Source organism: Phoxinus phoxinus (genome assembly GCF_949152265.1).
Source record: "Phoxinus phoxinus genome assembly, chromosome: 11".
NCBI classification, from domain to species: domain Eukaryota; kingdom Metazoa; phylum Chordata; class Actinopteri; order Cypriniformes; family Leuciscidae; genus Phoxinus; species Phoxinus phoxinus.
In genome coordinates this window covers 30,570,522-30,590,060 of record NC_136886.1, presented here as the reverse complement: position 1 = coordinate 30,590,060, position 19,539 = coordinate 30,570,522, and the positions used below count along the sequence as shown (strand labels likewise).

General features: G+C 36.4%; 1 protein-coding gene across 2 annotated transcripts in view; it reads right to left on the bottom strand.

Annotated features, from left to right (window-relative positions):
* Positions 1-19,539, bottom strand: part of nhej1 (nonhomologous end-joining factor 1) — a 217,776-nt gene that overhangs the window by 197,342 nt on the left and 895 nt on the right. The window contains exons 2-8 of one of the 2 annotated variants that reach the window (XM_079628082.1): positions 18,859-19,054; positions 17,724-17,942; positions 16,300-16,438; positions 16,155-16,213; positions 5,569-5,752; positions 2,704-2,786; positions 2,010-2,118 (exon numbers count right to left, since the gene is read on the bottom strand). In XM_079628082.1, coding sequence (XP_079484208.1) covers positions 2,038-2,118; positions 2,704-2,786; positions 5,569-5,752; positions 16,155-16,213; positions 16,300-16,438; positions 17,724-17,942; positions 18,859-19,054 — 961 coding nt within the window. In that variant the 3' untranslated portion in view covers positions 2,010-2,037. Of the gene's footprint in view, positions 1-1,843; positions 2,119-2,703; positions 2,787-5,568; positions 5,753-16,154; positions 16,214-16,299; positions 16,439-17,723; positions 17,943-18,858; positions 19,055-19,539 lie in introns of those variants that run through there. The other variant, XM_079628081.1, reaches the window with a different exon arrangement.

The following is a 19,539-nucleotide window of genomic DNA, read 5'->3' as shown; positions in this document are numbered from 1 at the left end:
AATTAGAGAGTGTTTTGGCCAGGCATCAGAAAATAATCTGTGGACAGCAAAAATACAGTAAAAAGTATCTCGTGTCAGTCTACAACTAGATTTAAAGCATGTTGTACTTGATATTTAATTCTGAAGGTCTTAAAGTAGTCTTGCAGAGTCAGACTGTACTATTGGCATGATGTCTGGTCCACTTCACAGATTATTCTGACACGGACGAGGCATCTGGCTAACAGGTAAAACAAGCAACCACAACTGGCTTTACATGTCATGTTTAGGGATGGATAAATGAGCAACACTAAGATAATAGAACGGCATGAAACAAAGTGGTAGCTTTTCAAACAAAGGCACAGAACAAAACCAAAGAAAAAAGGAAAATGTGTGTTTTGGTTTTGTGGTCAGATTTTCCAGATGATTTTATGGAACATGACCCGGAAAATGAAGCAGAACATACATTTGTGCTCAAGGATATCCCATTTACTTCCTAGTAAGGACCTCAAACTAAACTCTGAACATCTAATGCCACAAACCTTACAAGCTTTGTCAAATCCAGTGACTTTCTTGTCTTGTCTTCTTTCTTAGAAGCACTTGTTGTAGCAGTCGGTACCCTGTAAAACACAATGGCTACGTTTACATGCAACCAAATAATCCATTAGTAATCGTATTGACGGGTCAATCGGTCTGAAATGCCTTCAAGTAAATTCAAGTAAAAAGCCTCAATCGATCGGATTGAGCTCAATCCAAATTAAATTTCGATCGGATCGAAAGGGGTGGTTTCGATCTCTTCTAATCCAATCAAGAGGACATGTAAAAACTTGATCGGATTGAAAACCGAAACTGAAAGGACTGCGCATGTGCAATGACGTAGAAATAGCGTTGAATAAAGTGCCATATAAACGAGTGTCCCGTCATTCTAAAATTCTGTCACTCAGCGTCTGTGAAGTGGAGCAGGTCAACTTCCACCAACCCTTGTTTCGGATTCTCATCCACAGACGACTGGTTTTGGGCGTGGGGCATTTTTACCGCGTGATAAATATAAGCAGCACGGCACAACGGTTCAAATGCTCATTGTCTCCAAATTATGACCATAAATGGATAAATATTAAGTCTGCTGTTTAAAACAAATAAAGAACCAATGTAGGAGAAAGGTTATTGTGCGCAAACAGTGGGAAACTGTATATTTGTGCAGTGTGTCCATGTCAAAAAATGAATTCCCATTTGAAGCTTGTGTGACGTATAAACGCACACATCAACCCGATTATATGTTTAGCGTTCATGTAAACACTACATTCAGATTCATCAATCTGAATGATTTCAGTCCGATTGAAACTAAAGTTGTGCATGTAAACGTAGCCATTGTTGTTCCTAACAGACTGATAAAAACCTGTGCATCTTGACTTTCTACTGCATTAAAGTAGCCACTCATATTTGAACTCGCAATTCGCAAAACACATTTTACTCATTACAGTTCATATTTCATCTGCCGCTGACATCAACCCTAGTCTCACGTAGCCAGACCGTCAGACTTACGGCAGGAGGTCTGGACTCCATAGCAGCTTTCATTGGCCAAGGACTGCCCAAAAGGCTGCCTGACTAACATGTAAAGCAACCAATCACAGTTTGTTTTGTTCAGCATCATGTTTAGGGGCGTGAAAATGTAAAGTCGAGGTCTGAAAAACTGGCAAAACTCTTAGACGTCTTTTAAAGACTCTATACCGTGAACTTCAATACTTTTGAAAATCTAGCATTTAGTTGAACCTAACCAACCCTCATTGTCTCTTCTTCTTCTATTTTGTGGAAGTGACATCTGAGGCTGAGAGTATATTAACCCTATACCAATTGACCTAGAGAGCTTGTATTAAAGGAAAGCAATATTTTATTCAGTACTTTTAATACACAAATACTTTAAGATGGGCATACAGAATAAAAACCAACATTAAAATATCCAAAATCAATTACAAATCCAACCTAAGAAGAATAAAATGTTTATAAAAGAATTCAGAAAATAAAAGTGTCCATATGTGCCATTTGATTCAGAGGCATGAATTGTCACCGAAAAAGCCCAACTGCTTTCTTCTTCTTCACCCGTGAGTTGGAACGTTCTTCAGGACCAGCAGTTGAAGGAACAGTCTGAAGGAATCATTCAGAATTGGTTTTAGTTCCCTTGAAGGAATATTCAGGGAAACCGCTTATAATTTAAACTTTAATCTCTAGCATTCCTGTTAATTAACGCAGGAAATGATTTTGACTTGTAGCTCAATTCGTGAATTGAAAAAATCATTGACAGTTGGCAGTTAAATGCAAGTCTAGGGGGAAAGCATGCCATGGCTGGGCATAGACAAGTTCTGTTTGAGCTTAATTTATATTTAACTCAGAATTTTACTTTAATCATATCAAGGGGAGTAACATTTTGTAGCCTGCTCAGATCAGCGTTAAAGTTGTCCAGAAGAACACAGGCCTTTTTTGTTGAACTTCCAGAGCCTCTAATAACAAACATAGTGGTCAAACTTTACCAGCCTAAGGCTCAGCAATGTTGAGTTCACTGTAATGAGGAGTTGAACGAGTCAGCTGAAGGAGCCACTAACGTGTTCTCTAAAGGATTCATGGCACTATGGTTCTCCGAAAGAATTAATCGAATATTTATTTTGTTAAATTTGACAAGAATAAGTATAACGATAGAAACAACTAACACATGGCAGAAGGAAAAGACCAAACCTGTTTACTATCTGCCACCAGAGGTCTTCCTGATGATCCTTTGACATTATTCTGTTCTTGAGAAGCCAGTGAAGACGCCACACCTGCACAGCAAACAAGACAAACACGTCATCATTTATTCACCCTCGTGTTGTTCCAAACCAATATAACCTTTCATCTGTGGAACACAAAAGGAGACAAAAGGGCAAAAAAAAAAAAAAAAATACCATAAAAGTGTTCCACACAAATTCTGAAGCCATACAACAGCTTTGTGTGAGCAACCGTAATTGAATAATGCTATACACAGGTTTCTTGTATACAAACAATACCGGATGCGCGCGCATCCAAGAGGCAAGACCGCTATATGTTATGCCGAGTTCTGTAAAAGAACATTGTAATTAACGTAAATTTCGCATTGTTTGTAAATTCTTGTTGACTCAATAATAAACTGCAATTTCAGAGTTGAATCTGTTTGCTTGTGTTTCATTTGCATATTAATATAACATTATGTAAAAAGTTAGTTAGTTGACTAGTATGAAATTGTCCAACTAAGTTTGCGAATCATAAAAACATGACATACCCTATGCATGTAGGTTAGTTTACAGCACAACAGCTCCGCGTCATCTCTGCTTCTGCTAGATATAGCCGTAAAGACTGTTGCTTTCTGCCTCTTAGATGCGCGCGCATCTACGTGATGACGTTGCACAGAAACCCGTGTATAGACAGAGCGTAACACGTCATAACCTGAAGACCACGCCCACCGGGGGGGAAAACAAACCAACCGTCTCAATTGACTTTGCATTGCGAGAGGCTGCCTCCTTGTCATTTCTTGCTTCTAACAAAAGACAGAAAAATGTGTGACAAGGTGTACAGCAAACAAGCTAAGAAACCCAGAAAAAAGTTTTTATAAGCTGCCGACCCCAAAAAACAAGCGTTTAAGGACTTAAAAGGGGATACAGGCTGGAACGAATGGGTAAATTATGGGATCCTGACACTCAGTATGCACTAAAAATACAGTTACGCCTGCAGTAAGTTAAACACTGGTCACTGGTGAGTCAAATATCCAAATTTTTATATCAGTTATTGTCAGTTTTATATAATATATTTCTGTAAGATAAGCTATCCTGTGTTGCCGATTACGTTCTCCTCCAGCGGGCGTACGTTAGTTCTCCGAATAATGAGACGTGTTACGCTCCATCTCAACTGCCTGTATCCACTTTTATGTCCTTAAACACATTTTTTGGGGTCGACAGCTTATAAAAACTTATTTCTGGGTTTTTAAGCTTGTTTGCTGTACACCTTGTCACACAGCAGCTTTTAGGCATTTTTCTGTCTTTAGTCAGAAGCAAGAAATGACAAGGAGGCAGCCTCTCGCAATGCAAAGTCAAAGAGACGGTTGGATTGTTTCTCCCACCCGGTGTGAGCCTAAATACGCAAAATAAATTTTTTGTTTAATACACCTTAAAATTACCCAGATATAATTTGATTATAAAGTTATTTGAGACTATAGAAGACTATATGCATCTGGTTATGTGAGACTATAATTTGATTGAATCCCTTTACTTTCCATGACACATACATTACAATACACAATAGCTCAGCATTATCCTGAATATTGTATACGCATTTTGTGTGTCATAGAGCGGAAGAAAGGCTCTTAGGAGCGTGCATAACCATCACATCCTTTGCCTTTTCCCGGTGAGTCCTTCACATAAAAATCAGTCTACAGGCTCTCATAGACAACCCAGGGTTGTATTCATAAGTATATTATATTGTGGACTACTATTTTGAAAAAGGAAGTCTGAATGACGTTATGTGTGTGGAGAATGGAAGTGAATGAGTAAACAAGATGGATGAAGTTCGCTACTTCTCGTCTCGTGTGCTTTATTGCTTATTAACTCCTGACAGATACCACACCAAGGAAGTCGGGGAAGGTCTCGTTTTTTAGGTTTTGTTATAAGCTGTTGAACATTGGCAATGCAAAAACCGATTAATACATGAAAATCTTTAGCCCCTTTAAACATTAATTAAACACCAAAAATAACACCTACCACAGAAACTGTCAAATCTCATTAAAGGAATAGATCACCCACAAATCCATCATTGTCTTGTTTGAGCTCCTGTGCTTGCCATATGTGATGTGCTCCATGTATGCAAGTCGATCATTGTTTAGATGTAAATAAAAATGAAAAAAATTAAATCTGTTCATCATAAACCAATCATATCTCTTGTGAAGAGATATGACAGGCAGTAACCAGTGGGGAAATATGGCTTGGTTTTACGATTCCTTAATGACCTTTTTGTATCTTCTAAGTTTTGGTTACCTGGACTTTCAATGGAGAGATAACTAAACTAAACTAAACTAAACACATATTAATTTGTGTTTCGAAGATTAACCAGTCACTGTGATTTTGCCAGGTAAGACATGTTCCTGGATCAACATATTTTGTTGATCCTGGAACAACATTCCTGTTTGAAAATGTAGTCCTAACCCGATCCCTACCCCTAAACCTAACACTACCCATAACTCATCCCTAAAATCAGAGGGGAACGATAGGTGAATAACACTGATGTAGAAGCACCTAACCCTGGTTTTAAGAATAAACTTACATATGTCTATTCAAACGTTGAACCTTTAGACGCATCACTCCAAATTTGCGTCCATAATGTTTGGTCACTAGACACAGCATCAGCCACTGATATTTGATACCACTAATGCTAAACTTCACCTAACATGTCAACAGGTGCCAATTCTCTGTGGGTAATGTTGAAGCGTAACAACTCCCATTCTCCTTTTAAGGAAAAGCGCAGCCAGGACATTCTGCAATTCATTTCCATTTGTGTTCCACAGAAGAGACTGGAATGATTCATTTTGTGTCTACGAACCTGTGATTTGTAGGTGATCAGGTGCGTGATGTTCAGCGGCGTGGTTGTCTTCTGCTGCAGGGCTGCTGTAAGGAGAGCGTTTGCGTTTCTGACCCGTTTCCCCCGAGCTCACGGCCGTGTACAGGGCCTGCATCTCTGAGTCAAAACCCAAACTGTCCAGCGTCACACCAATCTGTGGAACAATCTAAGAGACAAAAAAAAAGAGAAAGAATGACCAAACCAGAAAGAAAGAGAAGATGTTCAATTTCAATTACTTATTTGTCTCTATAAGAGTTTTTTTTCACATGTTTTCCTTTATTACCTGATTCTGAGCCAAAATAAAGCCACACACACACACACACTCTCTCTCTATAGGGAAACAAATAAAGACAGGTGAAGTCTTAAATGGGCATCATGTATTAAACCCAGAGAAGAGCTTCATTTTATAGTCGTCTATAAATCTGTCAACAGTCTCATTCAGTCAAACCCCTCCTAAAAATAGAACTTTTTTTTAATGGAAAATTACTTTTGAAAAGGGGATAAGTGGAAATGTGTGTATGGATATGAAATTGTAGTGTGTAAAAACAACGAAACTTTTTTATTTTAATGCGTTTTAAAATGTAATTTATTTCTGTGATGCAAAGTTGAATTTTCAGTGTCACATGATCCTTCAGAAATCATTCTAATATGCTGATTTGGTCAATAACTTTATTCATTATTATTGGTTCTAAATTATTTAAAATAGTATTTATTATTATCCATGTAGAAAACGGTTTGCTACTAAATACTTTTGTGGAAACTGTAATACATTTTTCAGGATTCTTTGATGAATAGAAAGTTTAATGCACTTATTTGAAATAGTCCAGACATTTATAATGTTACAAAAGATTTATATCACTTGTTGACAAAGGCATTCATTTCTTTTTTTCTTTTAAGTCTTGTCACATATCTAATAAAAGAAAATTAATTTACAAAATATTTAATAAAAAATTGAAAAAGTATACCAAAAGAAATTACCGGTAATAGTAATCATTAAAAAATATATATAATCTGAAACATAAGATGAAGCCAGTCATATAATTTTCCTGAAAGAAGCTGTTTTATCTTATTTAAATGTGGCCACCATGTTGAGATCACATAAATAGTCAAACACTAATACTTTATCTCAGAAAATTAAGCATTTAAAAAAAAAATATATATATTATGCATTATAATCATGAGAATTTGGGAGTGAATTGTTCTTAATTGTCATGATATGTCAAATGAAAAAAAAAAACTTTAACAGGGTAATAGTAAAGATGACTGCATTCACACATTCCCCAAACACATTCTCTTTCACAACAGAGAGGACACACTCTCAAAATTAGCTCGCCAAATATTGACCTGGTGAGATTGGTGACCACTAGATGAATGAAGGGCCCCTAAATATACGTGTAGACGTTTGGGGTTAACATTGATTTATTTTTATTATTTGTTTGTTGAAATATCATAAAAATAAATGAATGCTTTGAGTTCCTCTTTGGGGACAGAGAGGGCAATGTGAGGAGAGAAGCCACAGTTCATGAGTGTGCACTTCCTGCCTCCCCTTAAATCATTTCTCCTCTCCTGATCTTTTCAGCTTTTCTTCTTCTTGTCATATCAATTGATCGATTAAGTTTTTTTGTTTCAGAAAAAGCATAAGTAAACTGAAATATGAAAGCTACACAATCCCACCGACACCAGGCCAGATAATTTACACAAACACCATCATCTGTGTGCGTCAAAGCGGGGAAGTGTCAGGAAAAAGCGGTTCATGTGTTAGTGCATCATGTTGATACACACCTATTCATAGCTGGTAAACAGCATTGGCTGGTTTTTGGTGGTTTGTGGAAGAACTCTAAACCAATAGATTCAAATGGAAGATTTCAGAGAGTGTCCCAATTCTTGTTTTGTGTTCAGCACTTTGCAGGTGAAGGGCAAGTATATACTTGATAGTCATTCAGTCAAAACCCCTCCTCCTAAAAATATCTATTACCACTTTCTCTCAGTTCACCCTCTGTCTCACACTCCTAAACTTTCTTCATAAGTGATGCATACTAAGAAAAACATCACATATTATCTTAGTTAGATTAGGGATTTGAACAAACTTAAGAACAAGTTTAATCACCAGCATTGGCTGGTTTTTAGTGGTTTGTGGAAGAGTGTCCAAATTCTTGTTTCGTGTTAATCTCACAATTACTTAACCTTTAGGTTCATACATTTAATCAATTCTGTGGGGGTTTCACCCTTGCATACTTCCAAACTTATTTATGTCTGAAAATAAAGAAAAAATATTATCTCACACTATCTATTTGGTTACTATTTTTACAATCTCATATATGTGCGTTTGGTTGGTACACCCAATTAAAAGACAAATCAGTGCAATTTTATTTTGAGTTTGACATCAGCAGCAGAATTATTTTTAGCTGTTATGAGAGAGCCTTACAAAACACCACAAGTGTGACTATGTGCCATTTTGTACAAAATAAAAGTTTTTCAAAACAAACTTCCTGGTGAAAAACACCATGACAGATTTGTAAGATTATTGTTCTCAACTAACATTATTGTTAATAACAAGCACATACACTACTGTTCAAAAGTTTGAGGTTGGTAAACGGTTTGAAAGTCTCGTTCACTATATTTGATCAAAAATACAATAAAAACTGTAATATTTTGAGATATTATTACAATTTAAAATAACTGCTGAGAGATGCGTAACTGTAGGTCTTGAAAATAGCCTTCGAACGCATATTGCAGCCCCTTTTGCCTACTTCTATCAGACACTTTATTTGCTGCTTTATAAAAGTTTGATACAATTTCAGCAGGAAGAGCTGTCACAGCATAAGCCATGTTGATACCAAACCAGAGCCCAGATGAAGTTGACGGACGTAGCAACAGTAACTAAGTGGGGGTGGGGCTTAGCCAAAGATGAATTGGGCTTTAACGTTTAAATACACATACTTGTGTGTCAAAATGCCCGTCTTTCCAGGGATCCTCATAAACACAGTCATGTCTTAAAGACCCCTGTGGTGAAAATTAAGCTTTTATGTTTTGTTTTGTTTTTTATGTTATTTATGTGGTATTTTTAATATGCTTTAAGACAAACAATGAGAAAATTCATAAGTCAACACCATTGTTGAGTGTTTTCTCTTTAAAACTGCGGTGAACCAAAGACAGACTCAAAAACACAGTTTGAAATCGCTGGTGTTTCTGACGTCACAAACTACCTTGCAACCAATCACGTCACTGTGATATCGTCAACTTTGAGTGAGTGGAGACGGGGCTAATTTGCATATTCACAGAACCACAAATACTAAATGAGCAAGGGTGTAGAGTTACAATCAAGCTATTTTAAGGCATGAAGAACATTTTCTTCAAGGGAAAAACGTTTAAATGGCATTTTTGTGATCAAGGATGAGTTTTAAGGGATACATTTATTGACTTTAAGTGAATGTAAACAGTTGAGAAAGAAAACACGTGTAACAGTATATTGGATCTGTGCAGTGATCTCGGTCTTAAAGTGACAGCGCGCCTGCTGTGATCTGCGTCAATGTTTATCAAACAACAAAAAAGAGAAAATCTCTTGATGCTTTTGACTGAATCACTTTTGTCTCACTTATTACAGTACTTTAAACAATTTATGTAGGCTAGTATTTTTTATTTCTAGGTTTTCAGGTAGGTCTATTTCTTTGTTCTATTGATTTTTTTTGTCCTATTGTAATTAGTTTATTTGTTCTTTTTTCACTGACTGTTTACTTGTCTTCAGAATCAGTAAGCATTTTTTTTTTTTTATGTAGGCAAGTTTTAGTTTTCTGTGCACACACACACTCTCTCTCTATAGGGAAACAAATAAAGACAGGTGAAGTCTTAAATGGGCATCATGTATTAAACCCAGAGAAGAGCTTCATTTTATAGTCGTCTATAAATCTGTCCTCAGTCTCATTCAGTCAAACCCCTCCTCCTAAAAATATCTATTACCTCTTTCTCTCAGTTCATCCTCTGTCTCACACTCCCTAGTTTTCTTTATTAGTGGTGTGTACTAAGACAAACATCACATTATTATCATACTTAGATAAGGGATTTGAACAAACTTTAGAGCAAATTATGTGGCTTGTTGAGGAGAGGTGTGTTTACTTTTCTACATGACTGGACAATTTTCACAGCATGGGCAGACAATAAAACAGGTAAAAACTCCCACAGATGTCAAATATATGAGGGTCTGAGCCATATTTTTGTCTTGGGCCAGTAAGCAACCTCCCAGAACACCCTAGCAACTGCTTAGCAACACACCGACCAAATACCACATAGCAACAGCTTGATAACCATGGGTTAGGGTTAGGCTATCATGGTAGCAACTTTTCCATGGGAAAGCACCTTACACTTCCTCCAAAAGTTGTTATCTCTTTTTGCAATGAATTTTTACATTTTTCTATGACGTTTCCAGCGATTACATTTACGAGAGGGCCTCGTGTTTGACGGGATGTTACTCTTGTTCTGGCTGGCGGGGCAGCTCTTCTCAGGGGTTCAAAGTAAGCAGAGTAAACCACAGCCCGGCTACAGCCAACTAATTACAGATCAGAGCTCACCCTGTGGAAAACTGGAGCAGAGCTACGGAGGGAGAAGGAATAACAGAACCAGAGACATCTGACCTCTTCAAGCGGTCCTGAATGGGTTTCATGGTTATCAGACTGGGGCGATTATAAAGACCAGGAGCCAAAAGCTTCAGTTACAGGGAGATGTCTTGAGCTTCAGCTGGAATTAAGGCATGGACACCTGACAGATCCTAGTGTCTAACAATAAAACACACACTCACACAAGAGTGTGGAGTAATGGGGTACATGTTTCCCCCAACTTTACCCAAGAAAACTCCCCCCAAATCCTGCTAAATCCATACTACAGTCTTAAAAATAAAGGTTCTTTATTGACACTCATGGTTTAGTAAAGGGATAGTTCACCCAAAAATCACCCTCATGTTGTTCCAAATCTGTATGAATTTCTTTCTTCTGTTGAATGAACACAAAAGAACATATTATAATGTTGGTAACCAGACAGTTGACTATAGAAGTCAGTGGCTATACCGTCAACTGTCTGGTTACCATTTTAATTTATAATTTTCTATTTTATTAATGTATTCATATATGTTTTAAAATAATACATTTTCAGCAACATTACTCCAGTCTTCAATGTCACATGATCCTTGATAAATCATTCCAATATGCTGGCACATTCTTTTCAAGATTCTTTGATGAACAGCATGAAGCTAAAATAAAATAAACAGCACTTTTTATAAATGTCTTTACTGTCACGTTAGTATTTAATTTAGTATTGACACGAAGTATTGATTTATTTAAAAACAAATCTTGCTGACACCAAACTTTTGAATGGTAGTGTACATAGATACAGTGATACTACACCCCTCTCACATTAAAGTCGGCATGAACTCAAAATTGACCCTATTTACTTTGTTAGCGGATATTACTAGTCTTGTGGTGAACAATTAATCCGTGCAAGTTAATACACGGAAAAAATTTGTTTACCGAAGTTATCTTTCATCAAAGTTTGAAAAGTTACTTCCGGTCTGGAATGGTTCTTTTTCTGATGACATAGGTTTGACGGCTTGGGTTGGTTAATCGCTTAACCACTCCCCTCAAACCGTTACTATGCTATGGGCGAGAGATGGAGAGGAGGAGCGCTAAAGTAAAACCCTGCCCTCTGTTCAATATTCCGTTTCACTCGGAAATGCGTCACAACACTTGAGAAAAGTCGTTTGCAACTTCCGGTTCACGTGGACTTTAACATTCTGATAAGAATTAACAATTTATGATTTGCTAAAAGTAATCTGAAGAAACCTACATACTATGACACATGAAGTATCTTGTAAAGACAATGGGAAACTTATTTTAGTTTGAAACACCAGTACATTTCTAAGTCACAGAAGGCTTAAATTCCTCATTCTTGTGTTATTTATCCTGCAGTCCCACTCAGAATAGATGGATGATGCATCGCATGGAACAGCCAGAGGAGAACCGAATACAAGCCCTAATACTGATCTCACAAAAAGAGGATACAGAAAGCAACCCCCTAAAACAATGGTGCATAATTCATCCCATACAAGTGGACAGAGATGATATACCAAATTGTTGTTAATCTACTTAGTGATCAGGCTTTATAAATTTTACTTGACGGATGATAGAAGCAATGGTCAAGAATCCTAAAAAATTTATTATGGTTTCCACAAAAATATTAGGCAGCAAAAACCTACATTTTCAACATTAAATAATAAGAAATGTTTCTTGAGCAGCAAATCAGCATATTAGAGTGATTTCTGAAGGATCATGTGACACTGAAGACTGGAGTAATGATGCTGAAAATTCAAAAATGAAAAACAAAAATATATATATATATTCAAATAGAACACACTTCTTTTAAATTGGAGTCATATTTCACAATGTTACTGTTTTTACTGTATTTCTGATCAAATAAATGCAGCCTTGGTGAGCAGAATCTCTTAAATGGCAGGACATCTATATTATATGTCTCAGACACAGGATGGTTTGGGGAGTTTTGCTGGTCTCTAGGTTCAGTGAGCTGGATGGGTCGGTGTGGCATTGGGAAGGGTCACTCCATCAGTGCCAAACCAAAACTGGTTTCTCACCGGGTCAAATGTTTTTTTTTTTAATGCTTCAACCCTAAAAAACCAACATTGAAGCACATTAACACAGAAATGTATTCAACCCGAAAAGACCTGCAAAGAGGACAGCACGTTCACTAATATGGACCCTAAAACAAGTCTTTGTGTTTATCAAGCAAAGTACACACGCCTACTGAAAACACAAAGTCAACTTTTCACACTCTTCTCTCCCCTCACGAACCTGAGCATGCGTCACCGGTGGGGTAGACATCCGCAGTCTTTCAAAGTCAACTTCACAAACTCATGGGAACATGTCTTCGCTTAAGTTTCCTTCGACCGCCAAAAGACAGCATTTCAAACAGGCCAATCCATCCATCCATCCAATCCATCCATCCATCCATCCATCCATCCATCCATCCAATCCATCCATCCATCCATCCATCCATCCATCCATCCATCCATCCATCCATCCATCCATCCATCCATCCATCCATCCATCCATCCAATCCATCCATCCATCAAACACACGCTCTCAACCAGGCTTCTGCCGATCAGGAATCTCAAGAACGGACTCCATTTTTCCAGAGATTCGCTATGTTTGTTTGGCATTTCAGTGAGACATTTTTCCAAACACGCCTTCATTTTTATTCTGACTTGGGTCTTAAATGATTCTTCAGTGTGGAGTGGAATTTCCCATTGTATTGCGAGACAGCAGCAGTCAAATTACTTTGATATTAAAAAAAATAAATAAAAAAAATAACGTGCAAGCTCACATTTCAATAGACAAGTATTTCTGCTATAGAAAATAATGGCAAAAATAATAATTGAATCTGGTAACACTTAACAATAAGGTCACATTTGTTAATATTAGTTAATGTATTAACTACCTAACATTAACTAACAATGAGCAATATATTTTAGAGCGTTTATTCACCTTTAATGTTTATTTAAACCTTTAACCATGAACGTTTGTTCATGTTAGTTCAAGGTGCATTAACTAATGTTCAGATAAACATGAACTAAGAATAAATGCTGTAGAAATATCGTACATTGTTTGTTCGTGTTAACTAATGTGGTTGACTAATGTAAAATGTTATTAAAAATATCAATCTAACAGTTCATCTAAAAGATTCCCTGATTCAATTGTTTCCATGTGCAGAATTTGTATGTAGTGTAAATTATGACATAAAAAAACACTAGTATGATAATCTACCTTTCAAAAGTTTGGGATCGGTAAGACTTTTACTCTCCAAGACTGCATTTATTTAATCAAAATACAGTAAAAATAGTCATATTGTGAAATATTATTACATTATTACAGTTTTCTAACTTAAAATATATTATAAAATGTAATTTTTTCATGTGATGTCAAAAAATTTTTTTCAGCATCCATCACTCCAGTCTTCAGTGTCACATGATCCTTCAGAAATCAAGAAATATTATCATTATCAATGTTAAAAAAAGGGCTGTTCTGCTTAATATTTGTGTGGAAACCATGATACTAGAGCCGCACGATTAATCATTAAAGATCGCAATCTCGATTCAAACACCCACATGATATTATGCCTAAATGACAACGATTCGGCTATCTGACTGACAAGTATGATCACAGCGAACATTAAAATCTGTGTTTGTGCTGCCGCGCTGACCCAGAGAGAGCATGACACGTATAGGTATGAAACAGCTTTTTAAGTGTTGAAAGTAACTTGATGCTTCAAAAAAAAGATTGTATCAATTACATTGTTGCACCAGTAGGTGGCAACAAGTGACTGGTAAAACATTTACAATCATTCATCAATAGATTTGTTAAAAATACAGATTTATCCAGAAGTGAAACAAGTCAAACCATTTAAAAAAAAGAATTAATTCAAATGAATTTAACACTTAAATAAACTGAAGCAATTAACATTTTGTGAGAACCTCTGGTAAATTACATTTTGTTTAGTTGTCTATTCAGAAATCGCAGGAGAATCGAGATTGTGATTCTCAATTCATCAAAAATCGTGCAGCTCTACATTATATATTTTTTCTGAATTACTTAATAGAAAATTCAAAAGAACAATATTTACTAAAATTATACTTTTTTTACTGGTACTTTTGATCAATTTAATGTGTCCTTGCTGAATAAAATCATGAATTTCCTTCTAAAAAAAAATCTTACTGACTCTGCGTGTATATGTAAAAATGATATAATTTGATAATCAGCTGTGAAAGAAAGCTATGGAGCACCAGTTTAAGGGGCGACTATATCTCAGTGTTTGCTACATTACAGTGAGTGGGTGAGTAGACTCATAGCCTTTTCTCACACCACCAAGTCAAGCCACACATATCTGACTGCACATTCACCAGGCCAGTGAGAAATACCAGTGGATTCGCACATACACACGGACTGAGATCAAACACACGCCTATCAAAGGACTCACCTCACGCAGAAAACACGGCTGCCAGCACTAAAGTTAAAGCTCATGGCTGAATCCAATAAAGAACTCCGTGATTCAGCCACAAGAACATTACTCATCAAGAGAACAAAAAGTAGCCCATAAACACAAATATATGGCTGCAGGGTTTGGCTCCTCCCACTGTGGTCAGTGTGTTTGTAATGACCGTAAGGAAGAGTGGTCACAAGCGTGATAGACTGGCAATCTTGCTTAGGAATGGTGGCGTGACCAAAACCCTGGTATGAGTAGCTCTACATGAAAGAAAAGGTTCTGTTATAGACCCTTAAAGGGTTCCGACAGGCGCTTCATATATAGAACTCTTTAGGGGTTCCATTTTAGGGATTTAGTTTTAATACATTTTTAGTTTAATTTATTTGAATTATTTTATCAATTAAGCAGCATGTCAACATACTTTATCACTAGAATAAAATGAAATAACCCATTAAATATGAAAGTATGGAGTCATTTATGCTTATATAGAATGTCAAGAACCCTAGGGTTCTATATAGAGCCCCATTGAACCTTTTTTTATATAAAAGTGCATGTCTATTGTATTGCTGAATATTCAATGAAAAAAGGCTTTAAAATAAATAAATATGTTCTCGTTTTTTAAATGTCTATATAGTTTATTCATTTTAAGTTTTAGTTATTTTAATACAAAGTTAACAAAAAGAAAATGTGAAATGTTGCTTTGGCAACTCACTGAATTAAAATAAGTTAATAATTTTTTTTTTTTCAGTTAATGTTTATTTTATTTATTTTTTAACGGCTTTAGCTTTTTTTTATAATATTTTTTTGTATTCATATTTTTTTATTATAATAACCCTGCTTTGTACAAATGGTCTCACTTTATTGCTTCCATAAAGCACAGATCTGTCTTTGGATCATTCTCAAGTCAAATGAAACGCTAAACTTTTCAATTACATTTTTCATTCAAACTGTAAACTGATAATAGATTTTGCAATTTAAAAAAATATTTAATTTGAAAAGTAGCAACATTTTCAAAAGTGCATGATCTCTGACTTTTGGATCCCACTGTACATCTACCACAGCATAATGGTCCATCTCCATCATATGGCCAAGTCCTAATCACACACATAACCCCAAAAAACAGGAAAATCTCAAACACACACACACACACACAGCTATGACGGGAAAATAAATAAAACACCATCCAGTCAATAGACAGTTCAGTGTGAGGCAATGCTACATCAGAGCTGTCACTGCAAACACTCTTTGAGTTCAACACACCACACCACGGCCTAATTATACACTGTGTGTGTGTGTGTGTGTGTGTTTGTGTGGTGTGTGTGTGTGTGTTGACCCTCAGCTCTGAGTCAAACAGAGATCCAGTCTCTCTTCCTGTCTAGCTCTCGCTTTTCCCTGTCCCGTAACAAACCCTAGAAGCAGCACAGTGCCCTGGTTCAGTTCATATACGTGTAACTGAGCAATCATGGTGTCACATGCATGCTAGTTCTGACTAAATTTAGCAGGAGACTGAATGTAAAAATGCTTCGCACCTGTGTGAAGAAGTTCTCCCTGTACTGGTGCGCGTCAAACGCCTCTGTTTGTAGTCTGGCTGCGAGGGGAGAGTTTTAGATGAGACGTCAGCGAGCTAAAAACAGACAAGAGAATATGCATCACAACCGCAAACGCGATGGTTACCTCTACTCAGGACAGCTCCGTTCTCCTGATAGTCCTGTATCTCAGCATCTTTCCGAGCCAGAAGAACGGCCAGATCCTCCACCTGCCGCTGCAGGACACGGCTCACTGCCAGCAGGGGGCGCACCAGCTGCCTGCACACCTGATACACAAGCAAGATAACACATACAAACTATTCGGACACCTACTGCATCATATTTGATGAATTAAATTTGTATGGCCTCTAAATGATCAACATGATCAAAACTTTGCCTTTTGTACACACAATCTACTACATTCCTTCTGCCATCTGGTTGATCATTTAAATCTTTTAGCAAGTAAAAGGCCTTTTAGTGTAATTCTAAAAATGTCCACCTACAGGTTGTGGTTCATGCGTCTTTTGCTGTAAAATCTTCACTGATTTTTATTAAGTAACTATACTTAAGTACTATATTTTTAGTAACATTACAAGAACTTAGGTTTGCAACTTAACTTGATTATCCATACATCATTTTATAGAAAAATCATGTTAAAATACAGCATAATACATAAAGTACAAGTATCAAATATGATGAGGAACGTTTATTTGTTCATCTCTCAGTCATCATTGTATTGCATTACTATAGATGTTTTTAACTCAACAATAAAAACTATATTACTCATGCTTTACTCATAAAACAAAGCATTTAAATATAATCTTAATAAGACATATTATTGGGAGTGACAACTGATATTTAAATGTATTTTATTCGAGTAGTCTGCTATACTGAAATAAAGATCTCATTGATTTCAGAATGTCATCTTACTTTTTGGTCATATCAAAAATATCAGCAACTGCACAAAAAAAATTACCATTTCGAATAATTTATTTAAATGTTAAATTGAACTGTAATGCAGTCTACAGACCTGGAACTACTTCATAGCTGTGCGTTTATTGGAAAAATAATTGCACATCTTAGAACATTCGGCAACCAATCAGAATCAAGCATTCAACAACCCTGTGGTATAAAGGCATAATCCATGGCTAGCAGTGCATTAAATGATTTGGAGGCAAAAATAATAATAATGCACAGCTAGCTGTGGATTAACTAGCGTATACCATGGTAATTTGCTAGCATTGACAAGTTCAAGCTGTTATTGATGATTGCAGCACAATATTTGACCAGAAGGGTAAAAGAGAGAGAGAGAGAGAGAGAGAGAGAGAGAGAGAGAGAGAGAGAGAGAGAGAGAGAGAGAGAGAGAGAGAGAGAGAGAGAGAGAGAGAGAGAGAGAGAGAGAGAGAGAGAGAGAGAGAGAGATTCAATGAAAGCAGCATATTACTATAGAACAGTGATTGAACTGACTGGAACTACCTGTGCATTAAACGGTTTTAATGCACAGCTTCCAGCCAATCAGAATGAAGTATTCCGACAGACCATGGTATAATAATAGATAAGGAAGGTTCATACCACGGCTACAGGTGTTGTGGTGCAGCGGAACTCCCAGTAGAACGGCAGCCCGGCCAGCTCGCTTTTGAGTTTGACTGTTAGATTGTCGCCGTGCCTTTCAAGAGCAACGTGTGCAGCAGAGATCGGATCATCAGCTTGGCTGGAGAAAGAAGGCCGTGCCACAGAACACAGATGAGAGAAAAAAGCCTGTGTTGGAGCCCTTAGACGCTTATTCAGATCCTGTCATACAGAGAAAAAGAAAAAATTGAGAATAAATTAGTATGAAATATTGGCCGGCTAAGAATGCAATGATATATATATATATTCCATCATTATACACTCTCCCAGCCAAAACTTTGGAATAATAATGTTTTTGTAAGAAGTCTCTTCTGCTCATTTATTTGATCAAAAGTACAGTAATTTAATCTTACAATAAGATTATGAAATATTATAACAATTTAAAATAACTGTTTTCTATTTTATTATCTTTTAAAAATGTAATTTATTCTTGTGATGGCAATAATAATAACTGGTACTAATAAATCAGCATATTAGAATGATTTCTGAAGGATCATGTGACACTGAAGACTGGAGTAATGATGCTGAAAATTTAGCTTTGCATCACAAAAATAAACTACATAATTTAAATAAATATATATTCAATAGAAAACAGTTATTTTGAATACCAATAATATTTTACAATATTACAGTTTTTTTTTTTTTACATTAAAAACATCATACTTATTCCAAACTTATGACCGGTAGTGTAACTGATGAACTTTAGAGTTATTACACAGAACTGAATCAACACTGAACTGATTTGAACTGAACAATGACACTATTGTGTTTCTAGAGCTGCTTTACAGTAGAATTGAAGTCTGTTTTGCATCGCTGATCCATATTTAACTTTTTAACACTGTAAAGCTGCTTTGAAACAAACTGTATTGTATAAAGCGCAATATAAATAAAGATGACAACTTGATTTCAGTGAGTCTTATGTGTTTTGCATCATCATATCAATTCTAAATTTTGATTTTAGTTGAACAGAGATAACTAAGTGAGCATTGACATAATGCTACAGTGTGATTGTCTGAAGTTTTTAAGTATTGAATTAAAGGCACTTCAACTAGATACCAGCAGTGTTGTACATTCTTGCCTGTGCTCGGCTCTGGATGTCGTCTGCGTTCATTTCTTCTTCCCACACAGTGCTCAGGTCACTCAGCAGAACCCGGTACTGAGTGTCACCGAACCAGGCTTTAGCCAGGAGATCAGAGCCAGCGATATTCACTGGCACCCATGGGAGGGCAAACAGGGCTGCTTCCATTTTCCCCACAGCACACGTTGACGTTATACTATTTCATGCAGATTGTACAAGTAAATTTAGAATATCATATAAACAACATAATTTTTTTAAAGTCACCATGAAATCAAAATGGACAATTCTTGTTTATTTATGGAATATTACAGCGTTTTTTATAAATTATTTATACATGCACATCATTTTTTTTTTTTTTTTTAATGCGTGTGCCCTCGTAATATTTAATTTAAAATAGCTTCCCCTCCCTCTTGCAGTGACATCTTTCCTCTTCCTTGATGAAGCGTTTACGGGGCGAGGGCGGGGCTACTTGTCACTGACGTGAGATTAACCAATAGCAAACCACAACGATCCAATCAATTCCTTATTTACAAAATCAAGTCCCGCCCAACATGTTTTTCTTGTTCAAGAATCCCTTTCACACGAATAATCATCACATTAGTGAAGAAAAGACTATTGCAACTTTCGTTTCACGTCGACTTTAACATGTTTATGCACAGTAGCTAAAGTAAAGCTCCATGT